Consider the following 16,359-nt stretch of genomic DNA (forward strand, 5'->3'; position numbering starts at 1 on the left):
CTCACCGCAAGCTCCGCCTCCTGGGTTCAAGCCATTCTCCTGCCTCAGCCTCCTGAGTACCTGGGACTACAGGCGCCCACCACCACGCCCGGCTAATTTTTTGTATTTTTAGTAGAGACGGGGTTTCACTGTGTTGGCCAGGATGGTCTCGATCTCCTGACCTCGTGATCCGCCCGCCTCAGCCTCCCAAAGTGCTGGGATTACAGGCGTGAGCCACCGCGCCCGGCCTGTAAATTCCTTTGGTCAGAGTATTGGAAGATACCTGACAGCTGTTTTGAGTGATAATTAGGATTTCAGTTATTTAAGAAGTTCCTCTCTGAGGCAAATATAGTCCTTAAAAATATTCATGCACATTTTATTTTATTTTAGAGACAGAGTCTCACTTTGTCACCTAGGCTGGAGTGCAGTGGTGTGATCACCACTCATTGCAGCCTCCACCTCCCAGGCTCAAGAAATCCTCCTGCCTCAGCCTCCTGAGAACTTGGGACTACAGGTGTGCACCACCTCGCCTGGCTAATTTTTTTTTTTTTATTTTTAGTAGAGATGAGGTCTTGCCATGTTGCCTAGGCTGATCTTGAACTCCTGAGTTCAAGCAATTCTCCTGCCTCAGCCTCCCAAAGTGTTGGGATTACAAGCATGAGCCAGCACACCTGGCCTTATGCACATTTTAAAGAACACAATCAAATATATAGCAACTTCTGCCTATAAATCACCATTCATCTACTTTGACTCTGTCAGCCTACTACTGTACACTTTTTTTAGATAGAGGTAATTGATCTCACATTGTACACTATTGTGTGTCTTGCTTTGTAAATAATTTAATATGTATGTATCCTACAAAGGCCATTATATTATTTTAAATAATTATATTGTATAATACATCGAAATATTAGTTTATTTAGCCACTCTTGCCAGCTTTTAAAATCATGCCTGGGTTTTTTTGTTTTGCTCTTACAAAAACAACAACAACAACAAAAAAAACACTTATCAGCTGGTGCAGTGGCTCATGCCTGTAATCCCAACACTTTGGGAGGCTGAGGCAGGCAGATCACTTGAGCTCAGGAGTTCAAGACCAGCCTGGGCAACATGGTAAAACCCCCATCTCTACAAAAAATACCAAAATTAGCTGAGCGTGGTGGTGCACATCTGTGGTCCCAGCTACTTGGGAAGCTGAGGTGGGAGGATTGCTTGAGCCCAGGAGGTCAAGGCTACAGTGAGCTGTGATCATGCCACTGTATTCAGCCTGGGTGACAGAGACCCCATCTCAAAAAACAAAAATTATACAAACGTAATAAATTATACAAACATAATTACAAAATAACAAATTTAGAGGTAGGTATTTATGCATGTATTTATGTATACAGTTAACCCTGCCTCACCTTTTTCACAAAGGATTTAAGATAAGCTAAAAAATTATTTTGCATTATAATTCAAAATTATTTTATTAAAGCTTATGAATCGTTTTATGGATTTCTAGTGTTTAAGATCGGGCTCCAGAGATTGGACTTTACCATACTTTGGGGATTTTGTACTTCTTTTTCTACCATCCTGGCTAATAGTGGATTTAGCTTTTTTAGCTTAATATGTAGGTAAAGGCATTAAATTTGTATCTCTTTAAATGATAGGCTTTTCATATTTCCTTGTATCACCTATCAGTATTTCCTCTTATTTTAAACTACCTGTCTTCTCTATTAGTCAAGTAGAATCTGAATATTATGTATTTGTATCTATTTTTATGTATTTTAAACAATTCCTTATATATTTTAGGTAGTGCACTTTTATTAAATATACTTTCACATATATTTTTTCCATTCTGTGGTTTTTCTTTTAATTTTGGTTATTACATTTCATTGTACAAAAAATTTTTCAATATTTACATATTAAACTGCCCTTCTTGTGTTTGAGGGCTGTGTTACAACTTGTGACATTTCTCAAGGGTCCATTTTGTTTTTCCTCTTGCTTACTCTTAGAGATGGAGTTCATGAAATTTAGACATATTAAAAAGCTATCATTTGATCTCCCACCTCGCACAATTCACAAGCTGGGCTGTGAGCCTAGCTGGGACTCTTTCCAGCAAGGTGTGCTGAGGCCTAAACTTCTTAACTCCATGAGCTCACTGCTGTGTCATTTATACCCCTTGATGTGGGTGAGAGATTGAAGTTGCATGTGGGCCCTGCACCATGGCTCAAGCCTGTAATCCCAGCACTTTGGGAAGCCAAGGTGGGCGGATCACTTAAGACCAGGAGTTCAAGAGCAGCCTGGTCAACATGGTGAAACCCCATCTCTACTAAAAATACAAAAATTAGTTGGGCATGGTGGTTCATGCCTGTAGCCCCAGCTATTTGGGAGGCCGAGGCACAAGAATCATTTGAACCCGGGATGCAGAGGTTTCAGTGAGATTGTGCCACTGGGCGTGGTGGCGAGCACCTGTAATCCCAGCTACTTGGGAGGCTGAAGCAGGAGAATCGCTTGAACCTGGGAGGCGGAGGTTGCAGTGAGCCAAGATTGCGCCACTGCACTCCAGCCTGGGCAACAGAGCAAAACTCTGTCTCAAAAAAAAAAAAAAAAAAAAAAATTTTGCAAGTGGATGCAGCACCGCTGCACTCCCTTATGTTCTCACCTTGACTCCGCATTTCTCCCCTTTGGAATTCAGAGTGCCAAGCCCCGGCTGGACTGCTTGATTGAAGTATACAGGAGCTGCCAGGAGATCCTAGCACACCAGAAAGCCACATCAACAAGCCCATGAGCCCCAGCGTTCAGAAGGCCAGCATTGTCTTCCATGGGAGATGACTCTTAAGCCATAGGAGCTGGTTTTTCGTACTCCAAACCATCAGGTGGACACAATCCTAGGAACCATGATGGATGTAGTGCATCTTAGAGCCATAGAACAGGTGACTGGAAATCTAACTCAGTATATTTCCGTGTATTATAGTGTTTTCCTTGTAAGGTTTTGCCTACTTTACCAAAGGAGGGGAGGCCTTAAGAATTTTGACACAGTATGTCAAAAGTAATGTCAGCAAAGAACACTTTCGGAAATTGCTAAGCATGTTCAGGTTTACTTTGTTGATGTTTGTGAAGCAAAACAATGGGAAACTGACATCAGGTGTCTTGAGAAAGCTATATTTTCCAATAGTACCCCTTGTGTAAAGTTACGACAAAAACAAGCCCTCCAGGTACTGGTTAGCAGGAAGAAATCTCCTACAAAAGACGAGTCTGTCAACCTAGTGCCTGTGTTCTGTACAGGGCTTATTTATTTACTGTTAATAAACAGATCTTCCAAAACAGTTACCTGGTTCACAGATAGCTGCTTTTTATTGACAAACAAGATCATGGTATTTCAGTCATGGTGTCAAGCACATTAATGCTTTTCTGTTACTCAGCATGTTTTTTTTTTTAATCAGTTCAAAAGCTACTTTTGCCAAGAGGGATGGGACAAAAGGCCAGACAGAAATTGGACTTTGGTTTTCAGACATGGGACTCTCATGTTAACAAAGAATAAATAAGCAAATTATTGAATCTTTTGCTTCTAAGGCAGTTTCTTCTGTATAAAATTAATAAACTAAAGGAGGATTCCTGAAGGGTTGGGGAGGAGAGAGGTTGGGGGAAATAGATTGACCCCAAATTCAGTGTGAACACAGCTCCATTCTTGTTTACTCTTCCTGCGGACTCCTACTTTTCTTTTAAACTCTCTGGATAGATAATGTTATCCTTATTGGCCTTAGAGATACCCAAGATATTATAAACCCAGAGCTGTTATGTCTGTCACCAGCCCTGCAGGAATTATTCAGGAACCTGTGGTACATGTGACTTGTTCGAGGTAGAAATGTCTCAGCTAGATCCCCAAGTCCTGGGGTGAAAGGTGTGAACAGAAATGGCTGTAAAACTACTTGCCTTGCAAAGTCAAGTACATTTAAAAGAGGCAGAAACTTGGATGTGATTCTTTTTTCATCATGCTTGTCAGTTTACGGGGTGAGAGAGGAGAAGCTTACAGCAGCTGAGGTGTTCAGATAAACTAGTTCTGGCCTCGCAGTTTTTGCTGTGCACAATATACACACATTGTTGGGGTTAAAGGCTTGGTTTTGGGTGCTACTGCTAAATATACAGTTTTCAGCACTTTATTGACACATAGTAAGGCTGCCTTAGAGCTAGGAAATAAAACTCAGTTTCTTAGATGTTGGAAAATCAGAGTATGAACTCTTTCGTTTTGTTTTTGTTAGGGGAGGGTGTGTCTACACCATCTGGAGGAGACTGTCTAGTCTCCTCTGCACTCAATCAGAAGGTCTGAATTGAGGGGGATTATGGTATTATCAGTAAGGCAAAAGATGAAAGAAACTTTCTTTTACCTGCTACTCTTAGGCTAGGGCAAATGTCACATATGTACCATCACCCTCAAACTAATTCCCAGCAGAAGTTTGCTGGAAGTCTCAAGGAGCATATCCAGGCCCACATGCCTGAAATAGTCTTCTGTGTTTCTGACTCATTTTTGGTGGTCTTACAGCAGCAAAAAGCAGAGTGCATTTGCTTGGTCTTTTACAAGAACAAGGAAACAAATGATGGCCCACTACAGTGAACACAGCCTTCACCGAGCGCTGTCCAGTCATTAAAATGAGACAGGGAGGGGTCAGATTGGACCTACCTCCTGCCCTTGCTTGCACATTGTGTGGTACTGGGTTTGGCCTACAGTCCAGTGTGAGGAAAACAGCTTGAATCTTAGCAGGGATAGCATGTTATCCTGCCAAGACTGCCCCAGAAGGGGCTTTACCAATGCCTACATACCAATAATGGGGAAAAGTGAGTCTATTCTTTTTTCTCCAACTCTGTCAGCACCTTTCCCATTTGGGAAAAGCAGCCCAGTTTAGTGAGTTCTAGGCTTCTGACAGAGTGTAGGAGAATTCGAAATTTTAGTCCTATCCTATTTAGCAATGTTCACAAAACTTCCAGTATAAATAAGACCATATACGATATTAAAAAATTAGCTTCTGGGCTGGGTGGTGGCTCATGCCTGTAATCCCAGCACTTTGGGAGGCCAAGGTGGGCAGATCACCTGAGGTCAGGAGTTCGAGACCAGCCTGGCCAACATGGTGAAACCCCGTCTCTACTAAAAATACAAAAATTAGCTGGGTGTGGTGGCGAGTGCCTGTAATCCCAGCTACTCGGAAGGCTGAGGCAGGAGAATCGCTTGAACCCTTTGCACTCCAGCCTGGGTGACATAGTGAGACTGTGTCCCCCGCCCCCCCAGAAAGAAAATTAGCTTCCTTGAGAGTGCAGAAAGTGCAGAAAGACTTAACTTATAGCACTGATGCCCTCAGTAACAGTGGATCATCCCTGTCTATGTCTAGAATCAGGTAGCATCTGGAGTCATTATTCTTATGAAAAAAGGAGTAAGTGGTTTAACACTGGGTCTGGATTTTAAAAAGTTGAGCCCTGAAACATTATAAGGCACCTAGGCAGTAAAGGCTTCACAGAGACTAAAATACACATTTCACAGAACAAGAGTAGCCAGGGGCTGTTAGACCCATCACAGTAGTATCATACCCTAGGATATATATCTCTAAATCCAGAGGCACTAGTGGTGGTGGGGAATCGGGTAGGAGAAATATTCACAGCAACGTTGGCCCCTTGGTAGCACAGGAAACAGAAGAAAAGAACTGTTGTCCATCCAGTTCCCACAGCTGGCAGGCTCCGGGTGGGTTGGTGGGTGGGTTCACAGTTGTAGTGCAATGGTTCATATAGCTGGCCATGATGAAGGTAGCTTCTGCAATCTAAGAGGAGGTCAGAGATGTGAAGGAATTGAACTAGCCTTGGCTTGAATCCTGGCTTTCTTACTTATTAGCTCTTATGCTGAGTTCCTGGGCCTCAGTTTATTTAATCTCTTAAAATACCCACCTGGGAGAAAATATCCAAAGGGAATCATAACTGTGCGGTTCAGAGGCCCAGTGGTGTGGGCTCCTGTTGGTCTGGAGATCCTCTGAGATGCACAGTGCCCTTCTGAGAAAAGGAGGCCCAGTGTTCTGCTCTGGTTAGCTCGACAACCAGGGAAGGGGCCTTCTTAAGAAAGGGATCTGGAGATCCTCCCTTTTAGCAGGGGTGGTATTAAAGAAGGAGTAGGTTTGGCAAACTCTAAATTTAGGATTAAAAAGGAGAACAACAGGGTTTCCAGTTAATCACAGGGGAGTCAGGAACAATAAATCAGAACTTAGGTTCCTGAGCCTTTGTAATTATTATTTTTGCTGGTCAACACTTCCTGTATTGAGTAGGAACAAAGTCATTAAAGCAAAAGAGGTCTTTTTGCGGTCTTCCCCACAACAAGAAAGAGGGAGCACTGTGGGACTGTCCCACTTTGTAGCTAGTGTTGGGTCAGCAGAACCCAGGGGTAACATGAGAGCACCTTAAAGAGGAATCTGCCCTGCCTTGAGGCCTGCTGCAAGGAAGAGAAGAGCACGTAAGCACCCAACTGAGGACTGCATGATGCTGGGGCTTGAGAGAATAAAAAAGAAAAAGTGAAGAGCATAATAGTAGCTAGGCCAGAGTTACTTCCCTCTGAATATGTCCCTTTACCTACTAGCTGAACATTGATACAGAGATGCAACACCATCTGAACCTTTGGAATACTAATTAATTCCAGACAAGACCAACAATTTTATCCGGGCAGGGCCCTTGTAGAGCACTAGCATAACCCCAGTTTCCTTTCTAAGTTCCAAGCCCACCACATCTTGCCAGAGTAGAACGTTTTAGCAGCTGTCAGACCTACCTTGGGAGCAGCCATCCGGAAGATCAACTTCTCAATGTGGCTTTTTCCAGAGCTCTTGTCTGGGATAGATCTAATCACAAGCATGAAGTCATCCCTGCAGCCACCAAAGGTTGTCACTGAAGAGTAGGGGTAAGTGACGTGCACTTGCTGTGGAAAGGAACCAATCAGTTCTGGGGAAACTTTCCACCTGTTCCCCGAGCTAGGAACCAGCATCCCCTGTCTCTTCTAGGCACAGGAAAGGAGAACTCCCAAGTGGTCATAATTTGGAGATCTCCATCTTGAATGTCTACAAGCAGTGTCTAGACTAGAGGACAGTGGTGCTTGGGCAGGAGTGGGGGTAGGGCAGTCATGGTCACTTGGTTCAGGCTTTTGAGTCCACAGGGGAGAAGAAAAGACCATGTTGAGGAAGAGGAGGGGTCAGGGAGCAGCCTGCATCCTTTCATACCATAGTGTTGTGGTCCAGGATGCTGACGCCATCCTCATTCACAGCAATCCACACCAGAGCGTGCTCCTTGGAAGACAGCTGGGCAGGCTGGGGAAACAAACAACCCATCAGATATATCCATAGTTAGAGATTTTGAACTATAAGAACTTTCTGAGAAAGAAGGCACATCCAGGGATCTGCTAAGCAGTGATTTCCAGCCACCTCATCTTGGAAAACAAAGATGGTATTTGTACAGTGTATGCAGGAAATAGACAAGGCTGCTTGTGACAGGAGACCCTTGGCCTTGGGGCTCTGGCCACCTACTAACCATCTCAAAGGCAGAGGCGATCATTCTTTTGGTGTCCCTAGAACCCATGCTGCCACAGCACACTGGATGGAAAGCTCTGTGCTACAGAATAGAGGCCAGCCCTGGCTGCTCTGTTAGGGGAATGGGGAACAGGTGTTTTTCTCCTAGTCTTGGAAACACGGCATTCCACCTATAGTCTCCAAGCCGAAGATTGGAGACTATAGGTGATTGACTTCAACCAATCTCCTAAGTGCTGTAAAAGAAATAGGAAAGCAAGAATGCAGTACTGTGGCTTTAGGCCCTATCAGTAAGAAAGTGACTATTTAGTGGACATTCCTGTAATGACTGATTTTCACTGCCAGGACTACAGTATGGTAATCCAGAAAATCTCTCTCTTAACCCAAAGGGAGGCAGATAGACATTGGACATGTCACCTTTTTCAGAAGCTTTTCCTAAGCTCCCAGACCAAGTGGGTCCCTGTTATATGCCTTTATAACACCTCTGTACATCTCCTTCATAGCACTTGTGATGGCTTATAAATATATATTAAATATATAGAGAAAAAAATGAATACAATTATTTGATGAATATACATCTCCTGCACTAGATGGGAAGCTCCAGGAAGGCAAGGACTGTGTCTGATTTTCTCACCTCTTATAACCTCAGACAACCAGCACTGGACATAGTAGGAGCTCAACTATTTGTTGAATGAATGAATGGCCATTTTCCGATCTGTGGCTTCAGTAAACAGAATCACTGCCCAGCTTTGAGCTGTAATTATCTATAATATTTATGCACAACAGACACCCAGTGAAGAAAAGTTCCTTCTGAAGTTACTGTTGGCCACCTGGCCTTCATACAGAGGTGAAATTAACTGTTGCCTAAGTAATTTGATTCCCCTGTATGCCATGTCAAACCAGTGGAGATGTATTTGTTTAGGTTATACATTGTTCTTTCAAACTTTAAAAAAAATGAAAGCACTCTTGAGAGGGCTGTTATATCAAGTCTGAATCTTTGTGTGTGTGAATTAGTTGATCCCATCTTTTCTTTTGGGGCAGTCAACAAAGGACAAATGAAGATAAGCAATCACAATTCTGCTCTGGACCGTGGAAATCTGGAGTAGGCCAGAAATGGTGGAGGGATAGTGACCTCTAGTGGTTACTGGTATGGAGGCAGGGGCTGCAAATTGGTATGGCTCAAACATGAGCAGTTGGGGACACACCTAAGGGTGTGGGCAGCTCCTTCCACTGGCACTTACCTGAGCAGCAAAAAGTTTAGCACCAAAGAAAGGCCATTTCCTGGCCACGGTCAGGTAGATGCGGATGCACTCAGGAGGGGAGCATCCTTGCAATGTTGCCCATTTTGTGGTCAACATATCTGCCAGGTGCCTGGTGTGGGCAGATGGAAAGAAATAGTGCCAGTGAAGTGCCAACATGTCTTCATTCCAGGCCTGAGGCCTCCCCACAGTGACTTGCTGCAAGACCTTGCAGCCTACCTACCTCAGCTGTTCAGGGGGGGCCCCATGTCTATAGCGCCTGGGGTAGAACCTGTCTAGGACCTGCTGGAGAAGATGCTGAGCCTTAGCAGGGGATGTGCCTCCAGGGCCTGGCAGGGCAGGCTTCTCCAAGTCCCCATATTCTACCTGTGGTAGAAGCATATGAAGAGACCAGTCAAAATCTGACGGTGGATGGGCCAGGTGGGGGCTGTTGAGAGGTGAAACAAACCATTTCTTTATTACCCTACTGGTGGGGTGTGAGTGGATGTGAAAAATACTTTAGAAAAACACTTCATCTCAAGTTTTATAGACACTAGAGAAACAAACTTAGGGCCCTCGAATATTAGAGATCACCGACCAACTTTGATTTTGCAGCTGAGGTGAAGTGCCTTTTCCAAAGACACAGTTAATTGGTAGCCGACAAGGGAAAACAATGTGGAAATTCTGGCTTCCAGTCCAAAAATATGGGCTATAGAATTGAAGACGCTACAGATCCTAGAGTACAGCAGAGTGTTCCAAATGTGGCCTTTGGAGTTGGACACCTGGCGCAAATCCCAGCTTTGTGTCCCTGATCAAGTTACTTAAACTCTCTGAGCTTCAATTTCCTCATCTATTAGGTGGGAATAAAAACTACAATGGAGGATGCATATATGCTTAGTACAGGGCCTCCTAGAGAGTATTCCTATTGATGTTTATAATTATAAAGATCAACTATTACTGCTTCCTCTTCCTTTCCAGCAGGTAAATCCAGATTCTTATTCTTTTTTAAAAATTTTTAATTTTTAATTTTTGTGGGTATATAGTAGGTGTCAGACTCTTTTATGGGAGCCATGAAGGTATCCCAGATACCTTTGGCAAGATGGCCTTCTAAATATAATGGGAAGGAGAGTCCAAGTGTGAATGTGTGTTCCTCTTCCTAATTCTACTTAGAAGGTCTGATGGTTTATAAAGTTTACCACATATATTACATGATATACATTATCCAGGTATCATACTTAGTACAACCCTGTGGAGGCTGGCAGAGGTTTTTTGTTTGTTTTTGTTGTTGTTGTTGTTTTGTTTTGTTTTGAGACAGAGTTTTGCTCTTGTCGCCTAGGCTGTAGTGCAATGGCATGATCTTGGCTCACTGCAACCCCCGCCTCCTGGGTACAAGCGAGTCTCCTGCCTCAGCCTGCCGAGTAGCTGGGATTACAGGAGCCCACCACCACACCCAGCTAATTTTTATTTTTATTTTATTTTGTTTTTTTTTTTCAGTAGAGACAGGGTTTCACTGGTCAGGCTGGTCACGAACTCCTGACCTCAGGTGATCTGCCCGCCTCGGCCTCCCAAAGTGCTGAGATTACAGGCATGAGCCACTGCACCCGGCCAAGTATTTTTGGTTTTGGTATACTGAGAAGGAAACTAAAGCATAGAGAAGTGAAGTGACTTAAGACCTCATAGTTGGAAGGTATATAGGACTCAAACCCAGGTCTCTGGATTCCAAGTCCAGCCATCTGCACGCATCCTATATCTGCGGTGAGTGAGGAGCTCTGCTCTGTAGAAGTCAGCTGCTCTCCATCCCAGAGATGGCAAACCTGCCCTCTCCTGAGCACCACAGGATCTGCAGAATCTCTCCTGTGTTTCAGGCTGCATGGTGCATTCATTCTAAGCTGGCAACCCGACCCTCCTGCTTCCTGAACAGAACCTTACCTGGGCCATCAGGGCAGCCATCTCAAGAGCCAATTCCTTGTTGACAGGAAACCTCCCTGCCACTATCTCTCTACTAGTTTGAGAGGCAAGGAGCAGCCGTTCTCGGTCCGTCTCCCCTTTGACTTGACTGCGAAAGTACAGCCTGCAGAGAAGAGAATCAGAAGCCAGGACTCAGCAGGGATCCCAAACAGGGATGGGGCGTTCTCTGGGTCTGTTACCTTTATTTCCAAAAAGATAACTACTCTTTTCCCACTATTTATGAGCCTATTTTGTGTTGCCTCCAGAAACATATAACTGAGTATGACACAGAGCAGATGCAGGGTCATGCTGATCTCATACCAACAGGAGGGCATGGTTCATTCTGAAGATACCATTAAGCTTACTGGATTTAGTAAGGGAAATCTGGTACCTGGAGTTATAGATTAGGGGACTGGTTCAGGTAAGAGTCCAAGAGACTATTGGAAACTATTTGCCTGGGGACATACTGAGATGGAGGGATGGGATTTTCTTATTCAAATTGATAGAAAGTCAGGATGTCTACTTCTGTATTTCCTGGAATTGGTATAAGAGGTACTTAGTCTTTAGCTTTAACTAGCTGGTGCTTATACAAAATTTCCCTCTCATAAAGTAACACACTTAGCCATCCCATGAGGTTGGTCTACTTTCTATTCTTTTCTTTTTTTTCGAGGCAGGGTCTCACTCTGTTGCCCAGGCTGGAGTGCAGTGGCGCGATCTCAGCTCACTGCAGCCTCAACCTCCCAGGTTTAAGTGATCCTCTCACCTCAGCCCCTCTGAGTAGCTGAGACTATAGGTACATGCCACCATGCCCAGCTAATTTTTGTATTTTTTGTAGAGGTGGGGTTTTGCCATGTTGCCCAGGGTCTGGTTTGTTTACTTGGCAAATGTCTGTGTGTGTGCGTGTGTGTGTGTGTGTGTGTGTGTGTGCATATACACACATGCACACGCAGTACAGGGAAGGCTGACAGAAGGCCTGAGCCGCCCAGGGTTTCACAGAGCATCAGCAGCAGAGCCCGCCTGCACCCCAGCTAGTGACTGCCAGGCAGTGTTATATCTGTGGGTCCCTCCCCCCGTCTGGATAGGCTGTCTAGTCGAGGAGGCGATGAGCTGGCACCCAGTGGCAGCCCTTGTGTTTGGCCCCACCCTCGTGCAGTGCTCAGGACCTGTTCTTGTACATCAGCTTCACGACGCGTGTCCCACCCTCAGACTTTCCGGAGTGCAGCTCCTTCATGGCTTGTTCCCACTTGGAGATGGCATCGCAGATCTTGAAAAGGCAAAAGAAGAAAGTCAGAAAATTTCCTGATAAGGAGAGAAGGGATCAAGGTCCAGCCAAGGCTGGACTCAGAGCAGAAGAGCAAAGAAAACTAAGGAAAGGTCCTCCCACCAGGAGGCTGACCTGTGGAGCTTCATGCTTCCCGGACCCAAGGTGGCAGCAGCTCCCTCACAAACAGAGGGAACCCTGGACAGGGTGAGCAATAAAGCAAGAAATCTGCCCTGCTGGCGGCACCAGCTGAGGGGCCTCCCCAGAGGCTAGGCAGCCCCATGGCCTTCGATCACCAGCTCCATTTCCATTCCACTGACTGCTATTCTCCTCTTCAACAAATATGCCCAGAGGCCTACCATGTAACAAAGCCTCACAGATGCCCAGACATTGGCAAAGAAGGTATGTGGCATAGTTTTTCCAGGCAATGTTAAAAGACCATAGAAGCCTTTGTCCTGTTAAAGACAAGCAAACACTGGAGCCAAATAGGCCTCAAAGTGCTAGAGCACATTCTCACAAACACTTATGCCCCAGGACAGTAATCCCAGACCACAATACAAGATTGATCTTAAATCCCATTCAACGGCCTTTACTTATAGGGGCACCATAAGGACCTGCCTCTTTAAAAGTGTGGTTCAACCTATAAGCATGGCATAGGCCCTGGCAGAAAGGGCAAAAGTGAGGTGCTGGGTACCACATGACGTCCGGGGGGTCCAAGCATACAGCTGTGAGCCTCTGAGTGGGCATGTGTAGGCAGTGGCTTTGTGGGGCCTCGCTGTCCCTACACCAAGCCAAGAAGAGGCTTTTCTTCTGGATGCTGCACAGCCACTCAAGGGAAGTAGGTGTGTAGCAATCTTGTCTCCAGAGACAAGGGCACACAACAGCTTTTTTCTCCCTGCCCAGGTACATTTTAGGATGGCACAGAAATGCTGACTAGGGCAGCACCTTGGGCTCAGCACCAAATGAGCTACCAAACAGTCAGGCACCCATCAGATGGGGTCTTTCCCCACCACCAATATCCCTGAGCAGGGAGGGGCTCAGCTGGCTTAGTGGGAGGCTGTCACCTTGACACTTCCCTGCAGGCAGTGCTCCAGGTCCCTGCCCGAGGGATCGTCCGTGAAGAGGGCAAAGCCAGAGTGGGATGGCTTTCTCATGCCTATCTCCTGGTTCAGCCGCTGGAGGAACTCATCAACCGTGGAGGAGCCGTCAAAACCAACCACCTGAGGTAGGAGAAGTTTCCGTCCCTGAGTGAACTTCCCAAGAGGAGCTCACTAGGGATGGTGGAGGGGTCTGGGTACAGCAGATGGAAAGGAGCAAGGGCAAATAAAAGAGGCCAAAGCAAGTTGGTTTCTGTGTTCACAGGCAAAGGGCCAGTGCATGAGGGATGTGAGCTCATCCACTGTAAATGAACTGGGCATACCTGGGTCCCTCCTTTACCAACAATCTTTTGGAGGCCCTTTCTTATGCCACTTTCTTGGCCAGCATCTCAGCTTCCCTGTTCATGCAATGAGTTAATAAGATCTACTTCTGGGGCAACAATGAAGAATCTGCCAAGCCTAAGGAGCCTTAGCATCCACCCGGCCCAGAGGTATTCTCTGGATGGTGACGTGAGAAGACTCAGGGCAAGGAGCACACCCAGCTGCTCACCTGGTAAGTCCCATTGGTAAAGTGCACAGGGATGCTGAAGGGCAAGGAGTGGTGGAAGGGGTTACGCAGCAGGATGGACACCACTTCCATGCGCGACGGCCTGGCTTCCCGCTCCCCAGTCCGCAGGGTCCGCTCCACTGCCCGCTGGCAGTAGGTGGCATACTGGCCAGTTTCACTTCTAAAAAGACAGAAGGAAGAGAGGAGTATTATGGGCTCTGCTCATCTCTGCCACTTTGGCACCCCAGATCCCTATCTAGACTCAGCCAGGACCAAAACTAGCTGGGGCAGGTTGTGAGAAAAGCCCTGAAGACTCTGGTCTGGGACATTAATTTGTCATTCAGGACCTTCATATAACAGGTTGCCGGCATGGGTATTTTCTTCCAGAACCCAGAGGACATAACAACAGAATAGCATTTGGGGACAGTTTGGGGGCAGTGTGGCTTCATGTGAGAGTTGCCACAGTACATCCGTGGATACATGGATTGGTGCACAGAGAAGCTTAAGCATGCCCAGATCCCCACGTGCCCATTTGTGCACACGGCAATGGGTGAAGTCTCCACGACCACTGAGCGGTTTCAGAGGACAAGAGTGATCTGGTCTGCCCTAGACTCCTCTCATCCCTCTTATTCATGCAGCAGTTGGCAGTGCTCAAGTGGCAGAGGAAACGGCCAGGTTCACTCACCTGGGATCTGCATGGCGTTGGAGCTGCTGCTTGACATACCAGAGGAAGTGATGCTGAGGCAGGAAAAGTGGAGCACACAGAGCAAGGAGCTGCCAGCACTGCCAGGGACACAGACAGCATGGGGTGAGTGCTGGGCCTACAGCACCACCTGTCCTCATAGCCCTGAGCTACAGAGCCTTCAGCACTCTTTCCCCAAACCAGAGCCCCCAACTTGCTGTGAGTACTGGGATGGCCAACTTGGTCAGGCTGTGTCCAGAATGCAGTCACCCATCTGTGCACAGACAGCTCAGCCATACTGATGCAGCTTGGAGCACAGAGGCTGCCCACTGGCTGGGCTTACCGTATACCTGCCCAGTTACCTCCTCCCACCTTTCCCACCTGGCAGCCCTTGCCAATGGCTTCTGTCAGCTGCTCCACCCCTGGCATGCCTACCTGCATGAGGGAGTACTTCTGAGGTGGGCGGCAGCTGGTCTGCTTCATGAGTTGGCAGTAGATCTCACTCTGCAGCTCGGGGTGAACCAGGCAGACCTGCAGTGCGGTCTGGGCCAGGGACACATGGTAATCCACCGAGGCAGCTTCAACTGGCACGTTGATGAAGAGCTGGCAGGACTGGGAGGGAACAGCAGTGAGCACAGGCAGACCAGCATCCCCTGGGTTCAGAGAACTCAACGGCTTGGCCATTTTCCAAGGGCTCCAGGGAGGTTAAAGTTTACTGACAGCCCTTTCTAAGAGGGAGCACTGCTACTGTTGGAGGGCATCTCTGCTTACTAAAAGGGGCTATGGGCTACTTTGGGGATAGAAGCTTTCCTTTTTAAAATGTTCTCATTACATTACATAAACAAGACAAATTCATTAAAAAAACAAAAACAAAAACAGAAAACTCAGACATTCACAAAGGACATGCTAAAATAGGTCCGAATCTGTCAGTCCAGAAGCAACATATACCTCGCCTTTTCTGCTTAACTACAGGAGGAGGGGAGCTCCTCCAGGGAGAGTTTTCATTGGCATTTCCCAAGGACTTGTGCATGACGTTCCAGAGGCTTCCCTCCCAGTGATAGGATTACATTCCTGCCATCCAGGAAGTGATAGGGACCCTGGGAAGTTTCCTTCCCTTCCTCTCCAGATCCCTCTGTGGGTTGTCCCCACCTGCACAGGTCTTCTCTACCCAAGTATTCCAAGTATCCCAGCGGTGGGCCTGGCCACCACCCCAATTTACCTTGAAGAGCTTGAGGGCCTCCGTCTGCAAGGCCTCAGAGGGCAGAGTGGTGAGGGAGGCGTATAGGCCGTCTTTGCTGTAGCATAGCATGGGGTGCCTCCAGAGTGGCGAATCTGCCCAAAGCACAGAACCAGAGAGCAGGGGCAGTTACTACTGGGAGGGGACTCACCTCCCACTCACCGCCATCTTTAATTTATGGGGAAGATAGTGGTTTATCTGCGACACTTGGGTTGTGCTGGGTTTATCATCCATAGAGTGTGGGGTGTACAGGTGGGCACTGCAATGAGCACCCTCATATACGCATGGCCTTTCTCGTGGAATGGCAGTAGGGGTAAGTGTGCAAGGTTGTGGGTGTCTGAGTGCAGGTGGATGTGTGCAGGGGAGGCCTCTTTCTTACTGTGTCAAGTCTGGATGGAGGAGCATATGAATTGGTCAGAAACAAGCCTCAGAGCAGTAGTAAAGGGGTGTGTGTGATATATGCCATTAATTAGTTCCTCAGGGCCCTGAGAATCAGTAGCAAAATAAAGACTCTAAGCAGGTTAGTCCGATCCCAATTTAGGCTTCCCTTGTTGATTTACAAACTCTAACTATAGATTAACCAGCTACCTTCTTTCCTCAACCCTCTGCCCAGCCAGCAATGGGGCAGCTTGATCCAAGTAAAACATTTACCCAGGTCCCTGGAAAGCCTGCATCCCAGATAAACTCTCCCAGATGCAGAATGGTCACCTTAGTATCTCAGCCGGAGACAGAGGGGCCCTGGAGCTTGGAGGGGAACTTCCCCTCTGTGGCTTAGATGTTTTAAAATCAGCTTCAGGGTACAACACTGCTTTCTTTGGGATCTTGACCAATAGTCACCAAGCCACTACCCT

General features: G+C 46.6%; 1 protein-coding gene across 5 annotated transcripts in view; it reads right to left on the bottom strand.

Annotated features, from left to right (window-relative positions):
- Nucleotides 1-3,214: 3,214 nt before the first annotated feature.
- The window catches only part of PLEKHH1 (pleckstrin homology, MyTH4 and FERM domain containing H1), a 56,796-nt gene continuing 43,651 nt past the window's right edge, over nucleotides 3,215-16,359 (bottom strand). For 3 of the 5 annotated variants that reach the window (XM_032135042.2, XM_032135045.2, XM_032135043.2), the window contains 12 exons: nucleotides 15,491-15,603; nucleotides 14,707-14,883; nucleotides 14,275-14,372; nucleotides 13,593-13,770; nucleotides 13,010-13,165; nucleotides 11,848-11,948; nucleotides 10,667-10,808; nucleotides 8,982-9,124; nucleotides 8,741-8,870; nucleotides 7,197-7,283; nucleotides 6,752-6,898; nucleotides 3,215-5,762 (listed from right to left, as the gene is read on the bottom strand). In XM_032135042.2, coding sequence (XP_031990933.1) covers nucleotides 5,601-5,762; nucleotides 6,752-6,898; nucleotides 7,197-7,283; nucleotides 8,741-8,870; nucleotides 8,982-9,124; nucleotides 10,667-10,808; nucleotides 11,848-11,948; nucleotides 13,010-13,165; nucleotides 13,593-13,770; nucleotides 14,275-14,372; nucleotides 14,707-14,883; nucleotides 15,491-15,603 — 1,634 coding nt within the window. In that variant the 3' untranslated portion in view covers nucleotides 3,215-5,600. Of the gene's footprint in view, nucleotides 5,763-6,751; nucleotides 6,899-7,196; nucleotides 7,284-8,740; nucleotides 8,871-8,981; nucleotides 9,125-10,666; nucleotides 10,809-11,847; nucleotides 11,949-13,009; nucleotides 13,166-13,592; nucleotides 13,771-14,274; nucleotides 14,373-14,706; nucleotides 14,884-15,490; nucleotides 15,604-16,359 lie in introns of those variants that run through there. The other 2 variants (XM_032135046.2, XR_009210194.1) reach the window with 2 other exon arrangements.

This window comes from Hylobates moloch, unplaced genomic scaffold, assembly GCF_009828535.3.
Source record: "Hylobates moloch isolate HMO894 unplaced genomic scaffold, HMol_V3 SCAFFOLD_16, whole genome shotgun sequence".
NCBI lineage: Eukaryota > Metazoa > Chordata > Mammalia > Primates > Hylobatidae > Hylobates > Hylobates moloch.